General features: G+C 58.7%; 1 protein-coding gene across 2 annotated transcripts in view; it reads right to left on the bottom strand.

The window, feature by feature from the left end:
• The window catches only part of ADAM12 (ADAM metallopeptidase domain 12), a 92,214-nt gene that overhangs the window by 33,512 nt on the left and 42,188 nt on the right, over window positions 1–16,514 (bottom strand). For both annotated transcript variants that reach the window (XM_045582190.1, XM_036438015.2), the window contains exons 4-5: window positions 2,066–2,144; window positions 1,142–1,218 (exon numbers count right to left, since the gene is read on the bottom strand). In XM_045582190.1, the coding sequence (XP_045438146.1) occupies window positions 1,142–1,218; window positions 2,066–2,144 (156 nt within the window). The remainder of the gene's footprint in view (window positions 1–1,141; window positions 1,219–2,065; window positions 2,145–16,514) is intronic.

Genomic DNA, 16,514 nt, shown 5'->3' with positions numbered 1-16,514 from the left:
TAGGGTGGTGCTGAGAGAGGGTTAGGAGCCGTGATGGGGGCGGGGCGGGGGCAGGAGGGGGCGTCAGCATCCCAGGGCCAGCCCAGGAGGGAAAGGGGTCCCTCCAGTCGGGTGGCCGATAGCAGACCACTGAGCCTGACTGTGTGTGGTCTGTGTATGCCTGTATGTGCTGTGTGTGTGTTATGCAAGCTGTATGTGCTATGTGTACTGTGCGCTGTGTGTGCTGTGTGCACTGTGTGTGCTGTGTGCTGTATGTGCTGTGTGTTGTATGTGTGCATGCTGTGTGCTGCATGTTGTATGGGCTGGTATGTGCTGGTATGTGCTGCCTGTGCTGCCTGTGCGGTGTGTTGTATGTGTGCTATGGATGTGCTGCGTGTTCTCTGTGTGTGCTGTGTGTTGTACGTGCTGTGTGCTGGTATATGCTGCATGTTGTGTGTGCTGGTATGTGCTGTGTGTTGTGTGTGCAATGTGTGTTGCATGCTATGTGTTGTGTGTGCTGTGTATGTAGATGCTGATTCTCCAAGGCCCTGCATAGGACTCCCAGCTGTGCGGTCCCGGCTGGCATGGGGAGCAGCCCTGCCTGTGCCTGCCTGGCACGCCCTCCCACAGAACCATGCTCGGTGCTGCGGGCCAGGGCAGAGCGGGCCCTGAGGACGCACGCCCAGCCACAAACTCAGTAAATAAACCCGGTGCAAAGGCCGGGTCAGCTGGACACGTGTCAGTGACACTGGTTCTCCGGAGCCACAGGAGCCGCTGGGGGAGCGGGAGCAGGTGGGCGTGTCGGGAGGTAACTGCTTCTTGCTTTGTGCCCAGCCTCGTCTCGACCCCTGCAACCTGCGGGGCCCCCCAACCCCCTGCCCTGATTCCACACGACCGGTCTGGGCTGGCGGCTCCGTACTTCTCATTTTCATCAAGCGAGCAGCTTAAACGCTGCCCGAGGTCATGTCCAATCTGTCCTCACAGGACTGGTCTCCACGGGGACACCGAGACTCAGCGGTTCAGTGCCCGCCCACCTGCCAGGCGGGGTCAGCGGGACGGAGGCGTCGAGGGAGGAACTGCGGGGCTGGTGGGCGAGGTGGGAGAGCCCCCCAGGTGGGCGGGGAGGGGGCGCTGCGAGGCGGGGCCGCTGCCTGACACTCACCGGAGGCCGGCGCAGGCGCTGAGGCTGGCGGTGGAGCCGGGGTGGCCGCGCACGTGCCCGTGGTAGTAACAGTGACCCTGGAAGGAGGAGGGAGGTTCGGTCACACGTCCGCCCCGCGCACCGTCTCCGCCGGTTTTACCCGCGGTGCTGAGTTCCCTTTTGCTGAGACGTCGAACCAAGAGCCTTCGATGCGATGCTGAGCACTCGGGGCCCCGCTGGGACCTGGGACCAGCGCAGAGGAGACTGGGGGGTGACTGCCTTTCCTGGACTTGCCTCGGGATGATGTGAGCGCACAGATGACTGACTGCGCGGGCTCCCGCAGGCCGTGGTCAGAGAGACACCCCAGCCCGGGCCTCCCCTCGGGTGCGGCCAGCGGGGGACAGAGCCCACGGGCGCACCCTGCCAGGCCATGGGGAGGTGACAGGCGGCGATCGGTCCCCAGATGCAAACCCGCCCCCGCCGGCTCGTCCACCAGCTCCCACGGATTGTGGAGAGATTTAAAAAAAGAAAAAGAAAAAAGACTGCAGCCCAAAGGGCTTTATTTGATCCATAATTTAAATGTGAAAACGTCCACTGTGTGCTGACTTGCGGGCAAGGCGATGAGTCAGCACATTCCTTCCCGTTTTCCGCTGACTCAGGGAAAACGGAACTCCCAGGCTGCCTGCTGTCCTCCTGGCGGAAGGCAGCCCGAGGCCGGGCTCTGGCGGCGTCTGCGGGAGGGGCCGCGGCCCAAGGGAGAGCCGCACGTGGCTCTCGAGCCACAGTTTGCCCACCGCGGTGCTGGAGGAACGAGGGTGCTCTCCTGGGTGGCACCAGCTCCTCTCGGGCCTCAGGAGGCCCCGGGGTGAGCTCCTCAGGATGACAGCTGTCCGTGCCAGCACCGGTGCCAGAGCGCGGCGTCTGGGCGGCACACGCAGGACTTACCGTGTGATTGCGCGCGAGGGACACCTCCGTGCCGTCCGGCAGGTAGTGGGTCTCCGTGAACCCGCGGGCAAGGAGGCCTCTGGGGAGACAGGAAGGGCTGAGTGAGTGCCTGCGTGCAGACAGCCGGGGTCTGGCCCCACCCCCGCTTGTCTCACAGGGGACCCCGTTTTCCTGAGGCCCCCAACGCTCCTCCCCATGTGCGGGTTGTCCAGGGAGCGGCAGGCAGGAGAGGCGCACCTGCCAGATTCAGACTCCCTCTGAGGGCAATGCCAGCGGCCGGGACCGGATGTGTGGAGCCGGCCATACCTCCGTAAGCACAGCAGCACATCTCACCCGCGCTGGTCTCCTGTCCTTCTCCATTCTCTAACGTTCTCCAAATCATCAAAACAACGTCCCCTCCCACCCATCCCCGGAATGAAAAACACACATGTTCCCTTTCCCCAGCTCCTTCTCATTTAGTCTCACAAACTGTAATCATTAAAACTGCGGATTCAGAGTTTTGGAGGCTGCAGGGGACCAGGGTGTTTCCTGCAAAACCATTGCGTAATGTGCTGCTTCCGTTGTAAGTCACAGAGGCAGGACTGTGGATCGATCCCTGTGGCGTTCACACAGGAGTGAGTGACTCCCCTTGTCCGGGGCGACTCGGATGACCCCGCCCGTTCACGAAGGAACAGATCACAGTCTTGGGCTCCGTGGCATCCTGTGACAAGGCAGCAGGGCTGCTGGTCAACTGCACTGTCCCGCCGAAGCACGGGAGCAGGTGGGAAGTGAGGGCTCTGACCCTATGGGGGCGGATGCTTCGGGCTGCTTTCTCCTTTTTTTAATGATTGTCTGTATCTTCCGCCCTCAGGGACGGCCTGGGACCCCGCAGCGGCTCCGCCATCAGCTTGTGAAGGACTGTAGCGATCAAGAACGAGAAAAATACATCCCAGGCGCCTACAGACAACATGGGGCTAACTGATGTCACGCATGACAGAACGTGACTCTGGGTCACGGAAAACACCTTTCTGAGCAGCACAGCCTCCGCACTGTGACACCGGCTGCAAACCCCGGCAGGAGGGGTTGGTGGGTTTGCAGGATGAAAGCTCTAGGCCCGTGGTCGGCTAAGGGCGGCTCTTGGGCCCCTTGAGTGTGGCTCTTCCACAAAACACCACGGCCTGGGCGAGTCCATGTTGAAGAAGTGGCGTTAGAAGAAGTTTAAGTTTAAGAAATGTGGCTCTCCAAAGAGATGTCGATCGTTGTGCTGGTGGTATTTGGCTCTGCGGTCTCATGAGTTTGCCGACCGCTGGGCTAGTCCGCTCCCCTCAGGAACTCTCGAGAGCTCATGTGCTGCCTCCCTCCCGGGTGCGCATTCTAGCAAAGCCTGGCCGCGGACAAGAACCCGCTCCCAGCGCTCCTTCTCTGCGTGGCCTCGCTGCTCCGCGGCCGGGCCCCTGGCGCCCGCCCCACGCCCCCGGCCCAGAACGCCCCTCTCTGCTCGGGACGATCTTTGGCCAGAAAAAGGCAAACATGGATCCAACCTTCCTGGCTCCCCGGCCACGGATCCGTTTCTCACATGACAACACCGTGGTTTCTTTAAACAAACAAAACAAAACAAACAGAGGGAAAGAGAAGAACACTTCCTAGAGAGAGCCCGGCAGCCAGGACTCAGATGGGATTACGGTTTCCTTTCACTCGGCGATCTCGCCGCGAGGCTGGGAACCGGATGACGTGATGGGCCTCGAACCCGGGCTCTGGGCACGCGCTCCAGAGGAGTTTCTTCATTAGGACCCGAAGCCCTCCATGTGTCTGGGGGGCGGGAAGAGGAGGAGCAGGCTGTGCTGGGAGGAGGAAGGCACAGCTTCATGATTTAAGCTGTGATTCCCCGTGCTCTGCCCGGTGATCTCTCCAGTGGCTCATGGAGAAATACCCTCCTCGCCTCCGCGGGTTGGACCATCAGCGCTTATCGGAGGTTCTGGAGCGACGACGCGGCCGCCCCTGAGAGGACCGGGATGCGGGTGAAATGGGAGGGTGGATACGATGTCCGTTAACGCTCTTTCCTCCGCCCCAGGGCGGGCACGGCCAATGAAACGCTCACATTTCACATCTCGGGGGTCACCGCACGGTGTGGGCCAGGCCTGGGGACCGTCATTCATCTGACCGGTGTGACCTGATGAGTGACGCTGAGGGGGCCGTGGAGGGAAAAGTGTGGCAAGAATGTCTTTTTATTTATTTATTTATTTATTTTTTAAAAAAATATATATATTTTATTGATTTCAAAGAGGAAGGGGGAGGGAGAAAGAGAGAAACATCAATAATGAGAGAGAATCACGGATCGGCTGCCGCCTGCAGCCCCACACTGAGTTCTGAGCCCGCCACCCAGGCCTGTGTCCTGACCGGGAATCAAACCGTGACCTCCTGGTTCCTAGGTCGGCGACACTCAGTCCCTGAGCCAGGCCAGTGGGCAATGATGTCTTTAAAGCGAACTGACCTTGGAGATGGGTGTCCAGGCAGGTCTCGGCCTCGGCACCGCTGACCTTGGCACCAGTGGCTCTCTCTGGGGGTGGGGCCGGGCTGAGGGGAGGAGCTGTGTGAGGCAGGCTGTTGGGCAGCATCGGCCTCGCCATGCCGGTGACACCCCAAACCTCTGGGGGCCGAGCTGCCCCTCAGAGAACCTCTGTGCCGGGAGGGTTACTGCACGGTCCCTCCCTGAGGGTATGGAGGAGGGTCAGGACAAAGAGCTTCGAAGGCGACGGGGACAAAGGTGCCGGCATGACACAGCGGAGTCCAGCTCCTGACTGTGGGAGAACATTCCTGAGAAACATGGCCGCAGTCTGGGGTGCGGGAGTCTCTGCCGTGGTCCTGGGCCTCAGCCCTGAACACATGGGTGCGGACACCTGGGCCTCAGCCCCGAACACACGGGTGCAGACATGTGGGCCTCAGCCGGGATCACACAGTGCGGACACCTGGGCCTCAGAACACACGGTGCGGACACCTGGGCCTCAGAACACATGGGTGCAGACACGTGGGCCTCAGCTGGGATCACACGGTGCGAACACCTGGGCCTCAGAACACACGGTGGGGACACCTGGGCCTCCGAACACATGGTGTGGACACCTGGGCCTCAGAACACACGGTGCGAACACCTGGGCCTCAGAACACATGGTGCTGACACCTGGGCCTCAGAACACACGGGTGCAGACACGTGGACCTCAGCTGGGATCACACGGTGCAGACACCTGGGCCTCAGAACACACGGTGCGGACACCTGGGCCTCCGAACACACGGTGCGGACACCTGGGCTGGGGAGGCAGCATCTCAGGAGCCCGGGCCCCAGAAGGCGCAGTCAGCATGGGAGCATCCGACTCTCGCTACATTTTCATGAGCACAGCCCTGTTCCTTTAAGAAAACGTCCCTGACCTTGGGGCGGCCTGACGCTTCCTTGGACCCTGAGGTCACTCATCCGCACCCCGGATGCTCCCGGGTTGGTGCTGGGTCGCCTCAGGCGGCCCCTCTGGGTGCCTGGAGTCGTCTGGCCCGTGGTTGATGTTAACACCACCACCTGTCAAGGCTGATCTCCACCACAGATTTCACCAGCGTGAGCCAATCTGGGAGGAAATTTGCACAAAAAGCAAGGGCTGTGCCTGGCTGGTGTGACTCAGTGGTTCACCGTCGACCCATGAACCAGGAGGTCAGGGTTCGAGTCCCGGTTGGTCAGGGCACAGGCCCGGGGGGTGGGCTCTGTCCCCAGGGTGGGTGGGCGGGAGGCAGCCGATCCATGATTTCCTCTCATCATGGACGTCTCTCTCTCTCTCTCTCCCCCTCCCTTCCTATCTGACATCAGTAAACACATTTTTAAACAAAGAACGAGGAAAAGAGACAGCCACACAGACCGGCTCATCGCTTCCCGGGAGCCACAGCCAGAGCCAACGGGCGGCGGACGGGGGGGCGGTGTCCCCACATCGAGAGGACACCGCTGACACCGGACACATCCCGGGCATGAGGCCGCTCCTGCCCGGCCTGGCCCGCCCGCCCGCCCGTGGGGCCGCGCTGTAAGCTCTTCTTGTTTCATCGCAACAATAACAATGACTCAGAGAAACCCAAACCAAACCAGCACCCGCTGGAACACCGCGAGGAGAGTCCTCGCTCGGCTTTTACTCCAAACACATGTGCCCGGGGTGGCCGTGGCGCTGCCAGGAGCGCGGCGACGGGCCTGCTCGCCTTTGGCCGTGGGCGCTGTGCCTCAGCTCGGAGACGCCTGCGAGGGCCCGGGTGCCTGCTCTCCCATCAACACAGCCGGCTCCGCGCTGAGCCTCAACCCCTGAGCCCGGGGCTCCCGGCTCATTCCCGGCCACAGGCCCGGGCTGTGGGCTCCATCCTGGGGGGCGGGGGGGGCGTGCAGGAGGCAGCAGGTCCGTGACTCTCTCTCACCCTGGATGTTTCTCTTCCTTCCTCTCTGACATCAATAAAAACATTAAAAAGCAAACAAAAGAAAACACCCCCTGAGGAACAGCACAAGGGGTGCGAGGCTGTTCCCCCGCTGGGAGCGTGATGCTGCCTCGGGACCTGGGACTTGGGGTGCCGGGAGGAGGGTGCCCTGCCTGCGGGCTTGTGGGAGGAGGAGAACTGGCAGACTTTGGAGAAGCAGCCGGGCTCAGGCTGCCCGCAGAGGGGGCCGCGGGGGGAGCCCCTCGCTGTCCGCCCCAGGGCGGGTGGGTGTTCTGGTGCCTTCCTTTGGCAAAGGGACCTGGGAGCTCTCCCCCGAGCGGGGCCGTGGAAGCCGCGCTCCCGGTGTGAGCTCAGCGGAAAGACATGACTGTCCTCGCCCTCACCCCTCACCGCGGACAGCTTCTCCAGGGAGTCTGCTCCCGGGGCCGCGGGGCCCGGGGTCAGGGGCCGGGGCGGCTCCTGAAATAAAGCAGACCCTCAGTGAGGTCATCGCGCAGCCCCGCTGCAGAGCGGCCGGCAAGGCCAGGCACATTCCTGGCCTCGGGCTGGGAGCGGCTGAATGGATGTGCGGCCAGGGCCTCGCAGGCCCTCATCCCCCCACCCCAGGGGTCCTCAAACTTTTTAAAGTGGGGGCCAGATCACGGTCCCTCAGAGAGCTGGAGGGCCGGACTATATGAACTACTAATTCCTACTGTAACACCTCGGCTGCGCTCACTGCCCAAAAAACCTGGCGGGCCGGATCAGACTCCTCTGCGGGCCGTAGTTTGAAGACGCCTGCCCCACCCCCCTCCCGCCCCCGCCCCCGCCCCAGGCAGAGGGTCCCGCTCAGAGCGAAGGGCGGACAGCCTCTGCCCACAGCGCCGCTCAGGCCTGGCTTGGTCCTCCGTCCACAGGGCCCGGGGCTCGTTCACATCTGATAGACGGTGGTGCTCACCTCACGTTCAGTGCAGCCCCGGGCGAAGTGTGGGCGGCGCAGGGGAGAGGGCGCACCCAGAGCCGGGATGCCGCTTGGAGGACTCGGAACCCCGGGTCCGGGCCCCATTTTGGCTTCCGATGGAGCCCATCGCTGGGTTAAGTGCATGCTGGGTTATCTGTGTGCCAGAGCGAGACAACCCTGCTGCTCCGACTGTCTAAAGAGCAGGACTGTAACCAAAACACGATAATCTTCTGTTAGCCCCAAAGTGTGACCTCACAGGAAATAAATGGGCACAAAAGCTCAATTCAGGAGGGCTCGTGAGAACACCGCTGTGTCCCGGAGTCCGGAGGTGAACGGGGGTCAACAGAAGGCCATGCCTTGGGGTGCAGTCAGCGGGCCAGGGACCCTGAGCCCCGGAGGGAAGCACGGCAGCACACCTGTCATCCCGGCTCCTCGTCTTTCAGAAAAGGACTCCTGGCACCTCAGGGAGCCAGATGAAGCTGTCGCCCTGTCAGATTTTTAAGGAGGAGTGAGCCATTGCAGGGGGAGAGCAGAAGGAAAGGGTAGCCTGGCCAAAAGCACCTGCTGTTTATTTATGGCTGCCCTGCGCCCCAGCTGCATTGTGGGAAAGGCTTATGAGGACTTTGATGAAAGGAGGGTCCCAGTTGTCAAGAAATACTTGCAAAAATGTAGACTTACTTTACTGAGGAGGGAGGCAGAAGACAGCAGAGGGTTGTCAATGCAAGAAAAGTGAAGGGTCAGAAGGTAGGAGATTAGGAGCCAGTGAGATGGGGAACCCTGGTGATGATTATTACAGGAGCAGAGGCCCGGTGCATGAAATTCGTGCACAGGTAGGGTCCTTAGGCCTGGCTGGCAATCAGGGCAGATTGGGGTCTTCCAGCTGCTGGCCAAGGTCCCCCTTTGTCCCACACCACCCCCTGGTGGTCAGCGCACTTCATAGCAAGCGATCGAACTCATGGTCTCCTGGTTGAACTCCCGCAGGGACAATTTGCAATTTAGGCTTTTATATAGATAGATGATAGTGGCCACTGCCATCGAGCGTCTGCTGTGTATCCTGGAGAGTGCAAGCACACTTTCACTTGATGCTTCAGAAGACTCTCAAGGCCCTACAACTCTGCCCATTTTACAGAAGAGACGACTAAGGCTACACAGCTAGAGCCGGGCAGATGCAGGACTGGAGCCTATATCAGCCTTACTCCAGCCCCTGGTTCAAGGTGTTCTGCTGAAGACTGGCGATAGGAATAGCCCCCCCCCCCGCCAGCGACTTAAAAGACAAAAGTAAATAGCTCTTTGGTTTCGGAATGTGGGAAGGAAGCCTGGGGAGAAGTTAGATACAAATCTGCAAATAAACAAACAAAATAAATGAACACAAGGCAATGAACGAAGAAAATAAAACAAGATCCAGAAGGCCCAGCCTGGCCGCCCGCACAGAGGACGGCGATTCAGCTGCCGCCACGCCCCGCCCTCCCCAGGCCTCGGGCCAGTGAGGAGGAGGGCTTTGCGCTTGGCCTGAGGGACGTGGACACAAGCCACGCACCCTTCGGCTCTCTGGCCTCCTCACTCAGCTCTATTACGTCACCATCTGTAGGTGTTCCTTCACGTTAGTAAGAGTTTAGTCCCTAATTTAATCTTTGAAATATATATCTATGTTTCTGCTAACCGTGACTAAGTGTCTGTGCCTTGTTTATGGTGACCACTGAGTGGAAAAACGGCCGTGTCTGTATCGCAGCCCCAACCTTAGACACAGCCCAACATCACGGCCGTCCAGGGAGCTTCCTGTGTCAACGGCATCTACTCCCCAGCTCACAGAATAAACGGAATCTCAACAGTGAAAAAGGACAGAACAGAGGCCCCGTGTCGGAGGAGCGCGGCTGACAGTCGCACGGTGCCGGGACCCGTTCCTGTTTCTGTGGAATGGAGGGGTTTTACACATTAAATTCAAACCGACCCAATGGGCTGGAAACTACAGCAACGCTCTTTGTGTCTGTCTCTGGCTCACCCAGGTCCTTGCCGGAGGACTCCAACGGTTGTTATTTTTGATAAAGATCTCGAAGGGATTTCTGTAAACAGCAACAGAAAGCTTATACAAGTCTCAGAGCCTCTTTCATGTAGAAGGGCGACATGTAAAAAGCAGCACATTTCCTCGTATGCCTGTGAAACCTGTTTATTGCTGACTCTCCTGTCTATGACACCAAAAGCTCCAGAGCACAACAAAAACACAGGCTGGGACGGAAGAAGAAAACCCGAGGAGACCGACAGATACCCTCGGGGCATTCTGAAGGAACGCTCCGGTGCGCTCGAGGAACTTTCGAGAAAGCAAAAAGGTGCCCATGGCGTGAGGCTGGGCCGTCAGCATCCCCTCCCGCGGCCCCTGATTGGCGTGACCGTGCGATTTCACTCACGAATCCAAGTGGGGGTGTGGGAACTCTCACCCGTCCTGCCCAAAGTGTGTCTGTTAAAAAGGCAGCAGTTCTAAGAGGGAAGTTTAAGTTAAGAAAATAGAAAGATCTCAAATCAACAACCTAACTTTATACCTTAAGGAAATAGAAAAAAACAAAACAAAACAAAACAAAACAAAACAAAAACCTAGCCCAAAGTTAACAGCAGGGAGGAAATAACAGAAATTAGAGGGGAAATAAAGGAAATAAAGACCAGAGGAATAGTAGCAAAGTTCAGCAAAACTAGGATCTGTTTTTTAATTTTTTAAAAATATTTTTATTGATTTTTTTTTTTTTTTTTTTTTTACCAGAGAGGAAGGGAGAGGGAGAGAGAGTCAGAAACATCGGCGAGAGAGAAACATGATCAGCTGCCTTTTGTACACCTCCTATTGGGGATGTGCCCGCAATCAAGGTCCGTGCCCTTGACCAGAATTGAACCTGGGACCTTTCAGTCCACAGACCGATGCTCTATCCATTGAGCCAAACTGCTCAGGGCAGGGATCTGTTTTTTGAAAAGGTCATCAAAATTGACAAACTTTTAGTTACACTACAAAAAAATAAAATTACAAGACTCAAACAAATCAAATCAGAAATGACAGAAGAGACATACATGGTCATGGATACAGCAGCAATCCGTAGGATGAGCAGAGACGCCGATGAATAATTACATGCCAACCGACTGAGTAACCCGGACTTCGTCCTACCCAGTCCCCACCAAGTCTGAAGCTTGCCCCTGACCCCAAGAGGATATAGGTCCGCCCCCGCCAGGATCCCCGCTCGGCCTCCCCCAGTGCCCTCTCAATCCAGGCAATTCTGCTACAGCCCAGCGGGAGAGGCTCAGGGTGGAATGCCAACCTATGAGTCAGGAGGTCAGGGTTCGATCCCCGGTCAGGGCACAGGCCCGGGTTGGGGACTCCATCCCCAGTGTGGGGGGTGCAGGAGGCAGCCCATCCATGATTCTCTCTCATCACTGACGTTTCTCTCTCTCTTCCTCTCCTTCCCTCTCTGAAATCAATAAAAAGTATATATGGTGCGTTTCTTCTTTTGACATGTGGTGAGTGTCTGTGTCAGTGTGCACCGAGCCCAGGCCTGCTGCTCCCTGCAGTCCCATCCGCGAACAGCCTTGGCCAGGGACACTCCGCCCTGTGCCCGGAGGGCGGCTGCCTCCGTGGGCGGCATCCCCCGGGTGCAGAAGCTCCGCTCCAAAGCGCAGTCACCTGTGGGGGACGCTCGCTTCATTTAGAAAGACACGCAGGCTCCCGTGATCGCTGCCGAATCTGTTTCCGCTAATGGACTCCAGACCTCGGCCTTGCGGACGGCTGCTGCTGGGCCCGCCCCCTGTCCACGGGCTGTAACTCTGTGTGAAGTTCACGACCATCCGATGACACGACCGATCCCGACAGCCTCCCTTCCCCTGCCCTCCGAGGGCGCGGGCAGCCCTGCGGGCACCGTGCCTCCTCTCTCACCCGGCAGGCCGGCCCTCTCGGTCGGAATAATTGCTAGCGTGGGGAGAGGTATTTTAAAAAACTTTCCCTCAAAATTATAGCTGTAAGACGGCAATGAAAGTAAAATTGCAGTTGAACCCCAAAGCAGACTTCGGCTAAAAATACCAGCTTCTGGCGGGGCTGCGGGCAGGGCGAGGCGGGGAGCCCGCGGTCCTGGGGCCTCCTCCCCGCTGAGCCGGCTGCAGGGCTGTGGCTTCCCGGGGAACGGGGTCCCGGTCCGGGCAGGGCCGCCGCCCAGGAGCCTGTGCGATGCTGCCCGGCATTTCCCCGAAGGTCAAACTGAGCCCAGGCCTCCAGCCACAGAGAGGGAAACGCGTCTCCATTCAAGACACTGCCCCCTCATTCCACGTGGCTGCCGATGGTGGAATATCGAGGGATTATGGGTAAACTTTTTAAAATTAAACATTTTAATGTGGACACTAGTGTGGATGTCCCCCAGTTGCCCACCTACACCACCCCGCCGCCCCCTCCCTGGGCCCTCACACACACCCTGCGATCGCACTGATCTGTGCAAACTTGTGTACTGGTTCCTGTAAAACTTTTTAATGGCAAATCTCAGCCTCCAAGGCCCTTACACCGTGACATCTGTTTTATTTTTTTTTAATTGATTTTAGAGGAAGGGGAGGAAGAGTGAGAGCGAGAGCTTTGTGTTCCACTTATTATGCATTCAGCTGTTGCTTCTCATATGTGCCCCGACCGGGGATCGAACCTGCAACCTCGCCATACTGGGACTACATCCCAACCAGCGGAGCTACCTGGCAGGGCCTGGACATCTGCTGCGAAAGCCCGTGTTCTTAGAGATATTGGTTCCAGACCTTCGCCAGGAGCCGGTGTTGCCATAGAGAAACGCATTGTCTTCTTGTTAGTGGAGGGTTTTGCCTTCAATGTGTAAAGAACAACCTCTCTGAAGTGCAATAAAATGCACACCTAGGTCTACCTTGAGAGAGAGAGAGAGAGAGAGAGAGAGAGAGAGAGAGAGAGAATACCTCGTTCAATTGTAACTATTCAATAATAGCATGCTGAAGGTAAATACTGCGCCAGACGTTTTAACTTTATTTCGGAATCAGCAGGCAGAGTGGAATTCCTGTGTGGAATGCAGGTGTGTTCCTGCCAAGGAAAACGATGTTCCACAGATTTCAGAGCTCTCTTTTGAACAAATATAGAAACACAAACACACGTGCCCACGGAAGCCAGCGAGGAAAGGGATTTAGGCATAAACTCTACCAAAGCAGCAAGGGCCTGCCGATGGACTGGAGAGCCTCCTTCAGCATTTACTTTTATTTCTTAAAAAATATTTTTATTGATTTCAGGGAGGAAGGGAAGGGGAGAGAGAAAGAGAAACATCGAGGATGAGAGAGAATCATGGATCGGCTGCCTCCTGCTCGCCCCCGACTGGGGATCCAGCCTGCAGCCCGGGCCTGTGCCCTGACTTCTCATTCGAACCGTGACCTCCTGGTTCACAGGTCGACGCTTGACCACGGAGCCACGGGGGCCGGGCGTGTGTTACAGGTGTGAAGTGCTTGCTGGGTATCTTTTCAATGCATGTCACCTGGGTTCAATCTTTACCCTCCAGCCTGCTGCCCCATCACCTTTCCCCTTTTACCCATCAGTCCTCCCCCTCCTGCTGGTCCCTAACCTCGCACTGCGACGGACAGACACCCTATTTTTAATGCATTAGCTCAGTGGTCGGCAAACTCATTCGTCCACAGAGCCAAATATCAACAGTGCAACAATTGACATTTCTTTGGAGAGCCACATTTTTAAAACTTAAACTTCTTCTAACGCCACTTCTTCCAAATAGACGCGCCCAGGCCGTGGTGTTTTGTGGAAGAGCCACACTCAGGGGCCAAAGAGCTGCGTGTGGCTCAGGAGCCTGGGTTTGCCGACCGCGGCACCAGGTGGCTCTGGTCCACCCACACTCACAGGAATTGTCTGGAAAACCGAGGGTGGGCAGAGGGACGCCAGCTTCCTGGCTATGGCGATGGGTCCAGGATGGGCATGTGCTGAACCCCAGGCCGGTGGGCAGCCCCTCCAGACTCTGCTGCAAGACCCTGGGACAGCGGACAGCCTTCCCCTGAGGTTCCAAAGGGAGAGGGGGGTGCAGGGATGCTCACGGCCTTCCTGACGTCACAACGGGAGACCCGACCACCACACGGCGGGGCCAGGGCCCCGAGGACATCCGTACCCTTGGCGGCAGCCGTGCCCAAAGCAGCTTGCACCCTGCTCCCCAGGTACGGGCGCAGAACCGTCTGCCCCTTCCCTCAGCAGGAGGAGCGGTTTTCCGCCCCCTCACCTCGAAGGAATTCTGGCTTCCCAGAAACGCACACACTCAAGCCACCAGCCCTATAGGCTGTGGGTCAATGTCATTCCTCCCGAGTTTATTGAGTTTAATCACAGGAACCCCCTGTCCCCGGCCAGTGTGGCTCCGTGGTTGAGCATCGACCTGGGAACCAGGAGGTCAGGGTTCGATTCCCATTCAGGGCACATGCTGGGTTGTGGGCTCAATCCCCAGTAGGGGGCGTGCAGGAGGCATCCGATCCATGATTCCCTCTCATCATTGATGTTTCTATCTCCCTCTCTCTCTTCCTCTCCGACATAAATAAAAATATATATTAGAGGGGAAAAAAGCCCACTTTCAGTAGGTTGGCTACACATTTTATTTAACGTCAGTGACCATTGTAGAACCTGAGTGAATGGGACCACCACGTCCACGGCCCGGTTACCGGTTCCGGCAGCCCATCTCGGTCCGGACCCACACAGGAGAGAGCACGCGTGTTAAACGTGGCCTGCTCTTCACGCGGGAAGTCCAGAGGGGACGGCCTTCCTCATGCCCGGGGCACACCTGGGGTCGAGGAGGGGAATTCCATGCACGGGATGGTTTCCAGAAGCGAAGACGAAACCCAGGCCCCGGCCCTGTGTCTCAGTCCGCACACTCCTTGCATGTCTGCCCTCCCCCCCCCCCCCCCCCCGCCCCGCCCCGCCCCGCCGCCGCAGGCTCTCCTGGCGGGTCTGGGCCACGCACCATGTGTTACCGCTGGGGGAACGCGGAGCAGCACACGGAGGCGAGATTCCTCTCCGCTGCTGCCACGCTCAGACGTTTTAACGTCTGCGATAGTCTGGTCACCAGATGACCGGCTTTATGAGCGAAAACATCACTGGTGTCTGGGCAGATTCCAAGAATGCACACCAACACAGACACTCACCACATTTAAGAAGAAGAAACGCATCATAGTCTAAAAATCCCGGGGACGGCTGTGGTCCAGCCTCCCGGCAAGACCTCGTGTGGCGAGGAACGTCTCTGCCCCACCCCCAGAGCAGCAGCAGAGAAACGGCCCGAAGTGCATCGGAGCCGGTCGAACCCAGCGCCGGGGCCTGGCCTCGGGAGCCCGGCCTGCGCTGCCGGTCCGCTCTCTGCTGGGGGACGGTGGGGCCAAGGTCTGTCCACCAGCTCAGGCCTCTGCTCTCAGCCACAGCCCCTGGTCTCCTCCTCACCCTCCTCAGAGGGCTCCCGGGCACAGAAACGCTGACCTGAACGGCTTTGAGTCCAAAACAGCAGCAGCCCTCCCACGGCACCCGCTCCGGCCGGCCCCCGCCTGGTCGGGGGGAGACACTGCTCCCACTTGGAAAACATTTTCAAACACAAGATCAAAGCGAAAGGGTTGAGCCCCTTGCCACGGAGCCAGGGAATTAAATGAACCCTGACATCACAGGACAAAGGAGAAACACCGTCTCCTGCTTCCCGACGTGTGTATGCAGTCCAACGCGGACACACACGCTACTGCTGTCCCAAAACACGCCTTCTCGCCGGCCAGCGCGGCTCCGTGGCTGAGCATCCATCCCTCCATGAACCAGGAGGTCACCGTTTGGTTTCCCGGTCAGGGCCGGGTCCGCAGTGGGGGGTGTGCAGGAGGCAGCGGATCTATCGATGATGCTCTCTTATTGATGCTTCTATCCCTCTCTCCCTCCTTCTTTCTCTGAAATCAATAAAAAAAATAAAAATAAAAAAACACCCCAAACCTAAAAAGACATCTTTCTCTCCGGAAGGATGTCTGCGGGCACCCGCCAGAACAGCGCTGCCGGTGAGGCGGTGTCCGGCTAACGCGGGCGGTGACAGGACCGCCGGCAGGTGTCTGCGCTCCCCGAGGGCTGGGGTGCGGCTGTTTCTCCCGAAGGCGCGGCCGGTCTGACGGGAGGAGGGACGGGGTCGGAGCGGGCCCTGGCAGCCCCTCGGCGGGCACTCGCGGTCTGGGACGGGGCAGCTTGGGGAGGAGGGACGGGGTTTTGGGAGCCCCTCGGCGGGCACTCGCGGTCTGGGACGGGGCAGCTTGGGGAGGAGGGACGGGGAGGCGGGGAGAGCCACGGGAAAGCAAAAGCGTGCTGGTGCCTCTGGGCGGTGCCGCTCCGGTCCAGAATCACCAGCGGAGCGGCCCGGCTCTGGTTTTATCCGCAAGAAACCACCGCGCACGAGGGCCTTCCGCACGCACAGCCCCAGCCTGGGCCACCCTCCCGCCCGGGGTGGGGAGACCCCGCACATGGTCACAACCCCCTGCAGGCCGCTGCATCATGGGAAACCTCGGCACCGGAGTCACACGCCGGGCGGTTCTCAGATAAGAGGTCAGCGCACACGTGACCCCTCAGACCCTCGGGGGCGGGTCTCAGATACCCCCCCTCCCCCGGTCTCCGGTCCTCCAGCCGGGAGGGGTCTGTCTGGCTCTGGCTGCGGCCACACTAACGACCCTGCCTCTCGGGTCTTATTGCTTTGGTGGCTCTTCACATGTCAGCGGCACTTTACAGTTTAGTTCATTTATTCCAGAGTGTGGACCTGGAAGGTCGGAGCCGCGTGAGCTACACAGCCACTCAAACACTTACATTCTTCCTCTGCTCCTTCCCTCCTCTCCGGGCAGCGTCCCTCGGGAACTGGATGTTCAAGTCCAGACTAGATGGTCCGGGAAATGACAAAACTACACAACAAGCCCTCACGTGTTCTAACAGGAAGCAGAGCGACAGCCCGTCTTTCACATGATGCATCCAGTGAGCTCTAACTCCTTCTCGTGACGCGTGTTCAGAGAGGCGGGTGCTGCCCAGGGGCACCGCCTCGTGGGTATGGAACACTTGAAGTTCCCAAAACACACCCTAGAGTA

The sequence above is a fragment of the Pipistrellus kuhlii genome, unplaced genomic scaffold (genome assembly GCF_014108245.1).
Source record: "Pipistrellus kuhlii isolate mPipKuh1 unplaced genomic scaffold, mPipKuh1.p scaffold_m20_p_15, whole genome shotgun sequence".
NCBI lineage: Eukaryota > Metazoa > Chordata > Mammalia > Chiroptera > Vespertilionidae > Pipistrellus > Pipistrellus kuhlii.
The sequence above is the reverse complement of the archived record's forward strand: the minus strand, read 5'-3'. Positions and strand labels throughout refer to the sequence as shown.